Below are 11,264 nucleotides of genomic sequence, written 5' to 3'. Positions count from 1 at the left end.
ATCTGGCCCAAAATTCTCACTAAAGGAGATTAAACTAATCTGCGTTGCAGGATAAATTCCCCTCTCTTCTCTGTGCTGCAGTTCAGAAATCCTGCTTATTCATGGACATTGCCAGGGGTTCTGCATGTGAAACAAGTGCAGAATATGCATTAAAGAACTGACTGCATATAAGAGACCCACAGTGAGGAGTGGAGAGGACGATCTTTCCTCACAGTTGTAGAATGACGTGTTTGCTAGGAACACAGTTTGATACACCCAGGCGAACTGCGGGTTCTAATGACATAAGGTAGGCACCACATGTAAATGTCAATATTCTTATACACAGAGCATGCACAATCCAATGCCTTTTCCCTGCCCACCAAGCCCCAGATATTTCAGGAAATCTACAAGGTATATAAAATGGAAGCAAGAGGAATTAAAAAAAAAAGATTTAAAAGCTTTTAAGCCAAATTAAAAGTGGCAGGATTTTTAATTTTGTTTTAAAATAAGTATAAGGTTAAGAAAACACACAGCTGGAGAAAAGGCAGAAAAATATCAATTACCTTTTACTTTGATTGCTTGGATCAAAGATCACAGTCATTCTGTTTCATATAATGTTTTGTATCCAGCTAAGGTGTGTATCTATCAGCTCTGAAAAAGATTTGCAAAACCATTTTTGAGAAAAAAATTGTAACCTTCAGCCTATTTCATAAGGCCAAATGTTACAGTTATCGGCTACTCTTTCATTGTGTGTCTTAGTTTATTAAACGGACATTTCGGCATACACAATACACAAGGCAGAACTTAACCGCTGACCTTTTATTGGCTCAGATCCAGTACTCTATTTTACTGGGGTTTTTTGCATTTCCTAACTGATATTATTATCTAAAAATGAATATCAAAAATTATCCTGATAAATTACCTTGATTCAAACTGTACGAGATGTGCCAATAATTTGATCTGAGATTTCTGAGGCACAGGAGGTTCATGTGTCTTATAAGCCAGGTCAAAGGCTAGTCACTGCCTTTTACAGTAATTCCATATAATTATCGTCTTAGTGGCCCAAATGAAACATGATACAAATATGCCAAATCTAATCTCAGCCTCTTTTAGATTACCCGATGGCCATGTAAATGCATTAGATTTTTGCATTTTCTATGAAGAACAGGAAAGTTATGTGCAAAGAAATTCTGAAAGTTACAGTTTTGCTTCAACCACAAAGGAGATGAAACTTTTTTCTCATAAAATGGCCATACTTTATAGTCAGTTTCTTTTTATCTGTCAGATATCTTTAGATTTCCTTTAAATTCATTGTGAAAGCCTTTGGCTCCTATTTAAACACAGTGCAGAGATTTAAAAAAATCATCACAGTATTACAGGAATAAAAATGCTCTTTCAAGAATAATCTAATTTTGAGATTCAGAAATGTCTTTGCAGTTAGATTTCAGTTGGCTATATACAGAAGAGAAATGTTTTACTTGGCTCCCTAAGATGGTGCAGCCACATATTATGTGCTTGATCCTACCATTCAGTACATGAAATACGTTATACCCTCTATCTTGGAAAACTAGCCTTTGAACATGTGAGCACATCAACTTCCTACAGTACAGACTCAGATATATCAGGAGGAAGAAGCCAAGCTGCAGCAAGCTACACTGGTAAAAAATACAGGGGGACTTCTTAGTTTTGTAAACAACAGAATGAAAGATACATTCTGGGATCTAGAAAGAGGTACTCAGCTCATACTCATTGAATGACTCCTAATATATTCATCTGTTACAAAATTCCACTCCCTGATTTAAATAACAGACTTGAACCCCTCCGGGACCCATTCCTCCTTCTCCTCTCCATTAGCTGTGTGTTTCCTCACTCTCCCACCATCCCTCACATAACCGGCTAGGTTGTTAATGTCATTTAATTGAGCAAACTCTTGAAACAAGTTAGATATGTAAAAGTAAATGGTAATTCTGTCCCCATACCCAATCTTGATCCCTGTTTAAATGGACTCAAAACCCATCCAACCAACAAGATCTTTCCAGGAATCTCACATATGATCTAGAAAGCAGATGCAAAACAGAATCTAAATACATTGCGCTGCAATGAAGTAATATTTGCACTTGTGGCTAGAGCCTGGCTCCACCTAGATTTATATCAAAACTCCCATCGAGTTCAGGGGACCTGGATTTGGTCCAGGATGTTCTGAATACCCTCTAGTTGTCATACTTCAATAGGGCTACTTGCAAAGTAAGGAACAAAGAAGAGAAAATGGCTATTGTGCTACTGTACCCAGAATTCTTAACAGGAAGCTAGGCAGGTCTGTGAGCGAAGAGTGACAAAATACAATATGTGTCTGTTCCTTTCAAACCCAAAATCTCCTGTGTGCAGAATGCATCACAAGTATTGAGGGAAAATTCTAGACAGCTCAGTAATTTGCTCACATCACTGATTATTATGATCCTAGAAATCCAGAGTGGATTTTGCATATTTCTATTATTGTCAATGTCCCTCCTGACAAGGAAGTTGGGCCCAGGGCCAACGAGAGGGGGGGGAAAGCCGGTACAAATTACCGGGGCCCGGCTTCCCCGGCTCCCCCCTCCCCATCAGCCCTGTTTAGCTGGTCCGCCTTTGCTGGTGGGGCCCGAAAATTTTTTTTCACTAGGGCCCGAACCCACTCTCGGCGGCCCTGGTTGGGCCTCAACTCTTTTATAAAAATTCACCTTTAAATGTGTCACTAAAAAGTGTTATCTCGTGGTTAGAACACAAGACTAGCTGCTAGCACGCCTACGCTTGGTTCTCAGCTTTGCCACTAACTTGTCATGTAGCTTTGGCCCAGTCACAGAGGCCAACATTCTCCAAAGTGTCCACTAAGAGTCTCATTTTCAAAGGTACTGAGGTGCCTAAAGATGCAGACCAGTACCTAATTGGGTTTTCAGAATTGCCTAAGCAGGTTAGATGCCTAACTCCTGGAGCCACCTCTCTGCATCTTTAAGCACCTAAATATACATTTGAGAATTTGGCCCTAAGTGTCTAAGTCTTTAGATGTCCACCTTGAAGTACTCAGGGCAGTTTGCATAAACTTCAATCAAGTTACACCTCTACCCCGATATAACGTGACCTGATATAACATGAATTTGGATATAACGTGGTAAAGCAGCGCTCCGGGGGGGCGGGGCTGCGCACTCCGGTGGATCAAAGCAAGTTCGATATAACGCGGTTTCACCTATAACGCAGTAAGATTTTTTGGCTCCCGAGGACAGCGTTATATCGGGGTAGAGGTGTATTAGTGCTCAGTACCTCTGAGAATCAGGCCTTAGATGTTTCAGTTTGGACATCCAAAAATTGAGGCAACTCAGATTAGATAACATGTCTGAAAACTTGGACCTTAACAGCTCTGTCTCTGCATTTACTCATCTTTGAGATCCTCAGACAAAAGTTACTACCCAGAAATGCAGAATACTACCATAAACAGCAAACAGTCTGAGCCAGGAAAGTGGTCCTTAAAGACATTTTCTTCTCAATGAAGTAAGGAAAAAATGAATGTATACAGAGAGAAAAAATGGAGCTGTTTGCCAGAGCGTAACTAATTTGAAATTTGCATTGGCCCCAGACTCCATTCCTATAACTGTGTGCATAGTTGTTGGGTTCCTTTACTGTTTTGCCATACTTCACGTCAAGCAAATAATTACAGCCTTGTAAATCAGTAATAAGTCACACCTGAGTTTGTAAGTGACCGGTTAAGTCATTATACTTTTGTGGCCAGAGGGCTTTCACACAGTTAAACTGGTTATTTAATTCTGTGGAAACCAGTTTATTAAGATCCCACAATAAGAGGACTGAAATCTCAAGTACAAACAGCAAATAGGGGAGAGGTGTTATTTATAAAGCCCGAAGTCTCCACTGGGAAAAGATAGCAAATATGATAGCACATTATGGTTAGCACACAAAGATAGCACATTATGGAGAGTGAGATGTTAAGAGTTTTAAATGATAATAAAGGGTTATCTGTGGTGGTTTCAGTTATTGAAATGTTTTCCCTTTTTAAGACCACTGGATGTCAGTGAATTAAGGATTCTAGATTGCTTCTCCATGAACTGGGAACGCACACATTAACTTGTCACTTAACTTTTCTCAGCAAGGGAAGGTTTGTTGATTTGCAATTGCAAAGCAATTTTTGCTTCAGAAGTGTGATTTCCTGTTTGCTTGATGGATTACAGTATTTTATCATTGGTTTCTCATCAGAAGATTCTAAGATAGGCACAAACTCTGCCTACACATTGAGCTGGAGGAAGAATTTGCGTCAGCTGGAAATCAAGAAAGTGCACTTTCATGCAAAACTTTCATGTACTTTCCCTCCTTTCCTACAAGCCATTAGGTATTAACATATTGTTGCTGGAGGTATCTTGAGCTGATCTGGAGGCTCTACCCCTCTAATGTCCAGAAAACTATCATATGGGGGCTGAATTTATGACTCCCAATTATCAAGGGATGGGGTGGATCAGCATGCCATGCCAGTCACAGGGAATATGCAACTCGACAGGTCTTTCCTAACACCCTTCTTCTGAGTGGTCTACAGCACTGCATGTACTCAAGCCTGTACACAGAAGTTCAGTATGGTACCAAATACCATCATTGGTGTTCCAATCCACGAGTCAGTGGAGTGAGGTACTAATCAGTGTGAGTAAGGCTCTATACCACAATCAGGCCCTATATAATTAAGGAGCAAGACTCCTTAATCACATCAAACCTCTAGACATCATGCAAAGAATGAGAAGCATAAATATTCCATTTATAATGCTTGATTGTTTGTCTGTTCAATCTTTATATAAGTTAGGAAGACCTACATGATGGACTGGAAAGGGATTTGAAATCATCATGTGGGAGTTCTGGAAGTGTAAATTGTCACTTCAAAAAATATATATTGCCAGTGGAAACCTGAATTGGATTTGGTGTGATGTGGAAGTCCAGCACCTCTTTGTGGATTTGATTTGTATTAGCTAATAGCAAAGTTTAAAAAAAACTTTATTTCTGTTTGCATATATTTAGATATGACTTTCATTGTGCAATTGTTTGATGCCAGAGTGTTTTAGCTGAAATTGCGAGAGAAGGAAATGTGTTTGAGTCATGCAAATGGAGTTTAGTTTTAGTTAACATGTGATGAGATCAAGTGAAAAATTCCAAGTAGTACACTTGCTCATTGAATAAATATGTACAAACTTATACAGAAGTGGGAGAGGGAGTTGATTTCCTTAACCAGAATGGATGGTTAAAGCAATACAGAAGTGTTTCAGCAAACGGACTGAAGCCAAAGAAGGGACATAAAACACAGGACAGGAGTCTCCACTTGGTCACTCCTATTTTAGGCTGATGTAACCCCATTGCACTGGTGTAAACTGGAGTAATGCAGTGGTGAATCATGCTTACACTTGTGGATACTCTGAGCCCTATCAGCTTGTTAAATAAATGCTGAGATAAGCTGTGCTGTTCGCTATTAACAAATCTTACTTTTAAATTCAAAACAGCAAAAACAAAATGGATTTAGTGATAAATTTTTGCTACTGTAATGTACACCTCTTGTCTTAAGTGCTAAGGCAAGTCCAGTAGTTACCACAATGCCTCTAAAATAGCAAGAACTGGCAGGAAAAGCACACATACTAAACTACCTGTACTATATTTACTTGTCATTCTGCAGATTCATACAGTCCTAGACTTAATCTATCTGGAGGAGGTAATAGTAGCCATTTAATGAAGCATTTTAAAAACGAGAAGGAAGAATGGACTGGGAAAAGGGCACTTTTGATTGAAAATAATTATGGCATAGGAATAAAAAAAGGTAGCTACTGCATGTTCATGACTAACGGTAAGAAATAACAGGTTTCAGGTATCTCGGGGCCTCTCCTTTTGTCCCTCCAGGCCCACGAACATGCTACAGTTCTGCAGTGACCTAGAATCCTACTTTCGCCATCTCCGACTCAAAGAATACTTCCAACACACCTCTGAACAACATACTAACCCACAGAATCCTTCCTACCAATACTACAAAAAGAAGGATTTTGCGTGGACTCCTCCTGAAGGTCGAAACAACAGACTGGACTTCTACATAGATTGCTTCCGTCGACGTGCACGGGCTGAAATTGTGGAAAAGCAGCATCACTTGCCCCATAACCTCAGCCGTGCTGAACACAACGCCATCAACAGCCTCAGGAACAACTCTGACATCATAATCAAAATGGCTGTTAAAGGAGGTGCTGTCGTCATCATGAATAAGTTGGAATATGAACAAGAGGCTGCTAGTCAACTCTCTAACTCCACATTCTACAGGCCATTATCCTCTGATCCCACTGATGATTACCAAAAGAAACTACACCATCTGCTCAAGAAACTCCCTGAAAAAGCACAGGAACAGATCTGTACAGACACATGCCTAGAACCCTGACCAGGGGTATTCTATTTGCTATCCAAGATCCATAAACCTGGAAATCCTGGACGCCCCATCATCTCAAGCACTGGCACCCTAACAGCAGGATTGTCTGGCTATGTGGACTCTCTCCTCAGGCCCTACGCTACCAGCACTCCCAGCTATCTTCGAGACACCACTGACTTCCTGAGGAAACTACAATCCATCGGTGATCTTCCAGAAAACACCATCCTGGCCACTGTGGATGTAGAAGCCCTCTATACCAACATTCCACACAAAGATGGACTACAAGCCATCAGGAATAGTATCCCCGATAATATCACGGCAAACCTGGTGGCTGAACTTTGTGACTTTGTCCTCACCCACAACTATTTCACATTTGGGGACAATATATACCTTCAAGTCAGTGGCACTGCTATGGGTACCCGCATGGCCCCACAGTATGCCAACATTTTTATGGCTGACTTAGAACAACGTTTCCTTAGCTCTCGTCCCCTAACGCCCCTACTCTATTTGCGCTACATTGATGACATCTTCATCATCTGGACCCATGGAAAAGAAGCCCTTGAGGAATTCTACCATGATTTCAACAATTTCCATCCCACCATCAACCTCAGCCTAGACCAATCCACACAAGCGGTCCATTTCCGAGACACTACTGTGCTAATAAGCGATGGTCACATAAACACCACCCTATACCGGAAACCTACTGACCGCTATACTTAACTACATGCCTCCAGCTTCCATCCAGGACATACCACACGATCCATTGTCTACAGCCAAGCTCTAAGATACAACCGCATTTGCTCCAATCCCTCAGACAGAGACAAACACCCACAAGATTTCTATCAAGCATTCTTAAAACTACAATACCCACCTGCTGAAGTGAAAAAACAGATTGACAGAGCCAGAAGAGTACCCAGAAGTCACCTACTACAGGACAGGCCCAACAAAGAAAATAACAGAACACCACTAGCTGTCACCTTCAGCCCCCAACTAAAACCTCTCCAGCGCATCATCAAGGATCTACAACCTATCCTGAAGGACGATCTCTAACTCTCACAGACCTTGGGAGACAGGGCAGTCCTCGCTAACAGAGGGGGGCTGCAATCTGAAGCAAATACTCACCAGCAACTACACACCACACAACAAAAACACCAACCCAGGAACTAAACCCTGCAACAAAACCCGGTGCCAACTCTGTCCACATATCTATTCAAGTGACACCATCATAGGACCTAATCACATCAGCCACGCCATCTACCTGCACATCTACCAACGTGATATATGCCATCATGTGCCAGCAATGCCCCTCTGCCATATACATTGGCCAAACCGGACAGTCTCTACGCAAAAGAATAAATGGACACAAATCTGACATCAGGAATCATAACATTCAAAAACCAGTGGGAGAACACTTCAACCTCTCTAACCACTCAGTGACAGACTTGAAGGTGGCAATTTTGCAACAAAAAAACTTCAAAAACAGACTCCAAAGAGAGACTGCTGAACTTGAATTAATATGCAAATTAGATACAATTAACTTAGGTTTGAACAGAGACTGGGAATGGTTGGGTCATTGCACTAATTGAATCTATTTCCCCATGTTAAGTATCTTCACACCTTCTATGGGTCATCTCGATTATCACTTCAAAGGTTTTCTTTTTTTTTTTCCTGCTGATGATAGCTCATCTCAATTGATTGGCCTCTTACAGTTGGTGTGGCTACTTCCACCTTTTCATTTTTTCTGTATGTAGAAATATCTTCTTTCTGTATGTTCCATTCTATGCATCCGATGAAGTGGGCTGTAGTCAATGAAAGCCTATGCTCAAATAAATTTGTTAGTCTCTAAGGTGCCACAAGTACTCCTGTTCTTTTTGGTAAGAAATAAGAATCCACTACTTATTTCTTCTAAGTGCTGTTACTTATTAACTTTTCTGCTACAAACAAATATTAGAACATATATTTCATTGGCTGGGAAACAAAACAATTATTTTTAGACAGTTTTTTTAAAATAGATGTACAGGCAATAACCTAATCTGTCCTGGCCCCCGCGGCCCCAAAGCACCAAAGCATTTCTGGTGATTTCCACTTAGTCATATAACTACTTACTGGGCCACATTCTGCCACCCTTACTCGTGCTGAGTTATCCTTTATTCTGTAAGAAGCCATACTGAAATCAGTGGGGCTTCTCACAGAACCTGACCCTGTGATGGCAAACCAACGTTCTTCAAGAGCATATCTGCAGTAAAGCTTGATGCTGATTCTTTGGTGTCACAGTTCGATGAACTGCCCCCTTGCACATAAGGAGCATGTAAACATTATGGGCCAAATCTTCATACAAAATAGGCAGACAATTAGCTTTCTGCATGTCATTTTTCAGTTTTCACAAGCAAACTTAGTGATAGATTTTTTTTTTAAATGAGGTATGCATTTTGCTCGTACAATTGCACACCACGGGCTGGGGTTTTCAAAGGGTTTAAGGGAATTAGGCATTCGGCTCTCCCTGAAAATCAGTGGAAGTTAGGCACTTAACTTCCTTAGCCATCCCTTGAAAATCTCAGCCTTAAACTGTATGAAATCTGTTCTTGTGTATATATCCCACTCCCATTACAACCCCACCCCCTCCAAAAGATGAACATTTTGAGCTTTAGGCTACTAATATTAGGAAGAGAGTTATGATCCATAATAGAACCTTGTTGTAAGATACCATGTACAGTGCATGTGCAGGTATTATAATATACGACATGCCCAGAGGATGTATTTATTGTAGAAGCTTGCTAAAACCCATCCAACTACACTGTAATTACAAGAAAAAAACTAAAGACTACAGGAAACCAGCACTACATCTGTATTTGCATCTCATCTAAATAAGGTCTGAAACCTTTTACCAGCAAAAAGTCTGAGATGATAAGAAAAATTTACATCCATCATTCAAAGAGTCAAAACTTTCAGTATGAGTAAATTGTGCTAGTGAGAAAACTTTTGTTTTAAGTAAGAAAAAAAGGTGCCAATTACCAGAAACTACATTGAACTCTTCATTGTACAGTAGCAGACAGATCATTTTATTTTTGGTAAGGGGAAGGCAGGCTCAAGATTTATAAGGTTGGGTAATTCCCAACCTCATAATAGTAGCAATAATTTAAACCAATGGGCCCTGAGACTATTTTAAAAATCTGGACTCAATGCTTTGGGGACACCCCCTCCAGATTCTTGGTCAAGACTTTGGAACAACTATAGAAGAGACTGCCCCAGAGAATCTGTCTCAGGTTTTAATGAGCCATTCCAAATTGTACAACTATACAAGACTTTGTGCTATGTGTATACGCATGTGTACAGGCAAGACCAATAAAGCTGTATTCATCATAGAATCTCAGGGGCATGATTTAAGAAGCGTCCAGTAATTGTCAACTGTATGACAATCTACAGCTCTATGCACTTGCATACATGGCCAGCCTATGACCCTGCATTTGTAACTTGTATTGAATATATTCAAATTTATGTTTGTTTTTACAAGCATATTGCCCATCCATGGCTATGATTCTGGGTGAGTTCCAACCCAACCAGGACAGGTTTTGGAACTCTATAGTAATACAAGACCCTCCTCTCTCACATCAAAGCAGTTGGTAATGTCTGGCGTGACCTCACTGGAAAATGGAGTACATCCAAAGACAATTGTCTATTATATGTATAGTCATAGAATCAGAAAGGTGTAGGGCTGGAAGGGACCCAAAAGGTCATCTAGCCCATCCTCCCATGCTGATGCAGGACCAAGTATGCCTTGACCGATGTTTGTCCAACGTGTTCTTAAAAACCTCCAATGATGGGGAATTCCCGGTCTGTTATCAGGTTCCCCCCTCATGCTTCTTTTCTCAAGACTAAACATATCCAGTTTTTTAACCTTTCCTCATAGGTTGGATTTTCTAAACCGCTTATCATTTTTGTTCCCTCTCCTCTGGACTCTCAACAATTTGTCCACATCTTTCTTAAAGTAAAGGTGCCCAAAATGAGATACCGTACTCCAGCTCAGGCTTCAACTGTGCTGAGTAGAATGGAACAATTACCTGCCATGCCATAAATACAAGACTACTGTTAATACACTCTAGAAAGATATTATCCTTTTTTTTCAACTGCACACATTGTTGGCTCATATTCAATTTGTGATCCACTATAATCCCAGATCCTTTTATGCAGTACTCCTACCTAGCACTTATTCCCCTTTTTGTATTGGTGCAGTTAATTTTTCCTTCCTAAGTGAAGCACTGTGCACATATCTTTATTGAATTTCATCTTGTTGATTTCAGACCAATTCTCTAATTTGTCAAGGTCATTTTGAATTCTAATCTTGTCCTTCAAAGTACTTGCAACCTCTCCCATCTTGCTGTCATCCTCAGATTTTATAAGCAGGATCATCATTTACTATGGGCAAAGGGGGGGGGAGGGCAGTTCCTCCCAACCTTGGTTTGTCCCCTCCCCACTTTTCATAGGTCTATAGGCTCCACTTTTTGTCCTCTTCCCCCACCTCCAGAATTTGCAAGATAAAATATAATCACATGTAATGTTCTAAATGCTCACAACTTGGCCTTCCCCCACAATTTTTCTAAAATGATGTCCCTGTTTATAAGCATTCTCTCCACTCCATTATTCAAGGCACTGAGGAAAGTACTGAATTGTACCAAACCCAGGACAAACTCCTATGGTACTCAACTAGATGTGACCTCCCACTTTGACGGGGAACCATTAATAACTATTCTTTGAGTATGGTTTTTCAACCAGTTGTGCACCTACTTTACAGTAATTCCATGTAGACCACATTTCCCTAGTTTGCTTATGAGAATGTCATGTGGGCCAATGACAAAAGCTTTACTAA

The 11,264-nt window shown here is 40.5% G+C and overlaps 1 protein-coding gene across 1 annotated transcript in view; it reads right to left on the bottom strand.

Moving 5' to 3' along the window:
- Positions 1–552: 552 nt before the first annotated feature.
- The window catches only part of NFATC2 (nuclear factor of activated T cells 2), a 102,914-nt gene continuing 92,202 nt past the window's right edge, over positions 553–11,264 (bottom strand). Inside the window, exon 10 of the mRNA XM_065414202.1 lies at positions 553–630. Within this exon, the coding sequence (XP_065270274.1) occupies positions 587–630 (44 nt within the window). The 3' untranslated portion in view covers positions 553–586. The remainder of the gene's footprint in view (positions 631–11,264) is intronic.

This window comes from Emys orbicularis, chromosome 12 (assembly GCF_028017835.1).
Source record: "Emys orbicularis isolate rEmyOrb1 chromosome 12, rEmyOrb1.hap1, whole genome shotgun sequence".
NCBI lineage: Eukaryota > Metazoa > Chordata > Testudines > Emydidae > Emys > Emys orbicularis.
This window is presented reverse-complemented; position numbering and strand designations above follow the sequence as displayed.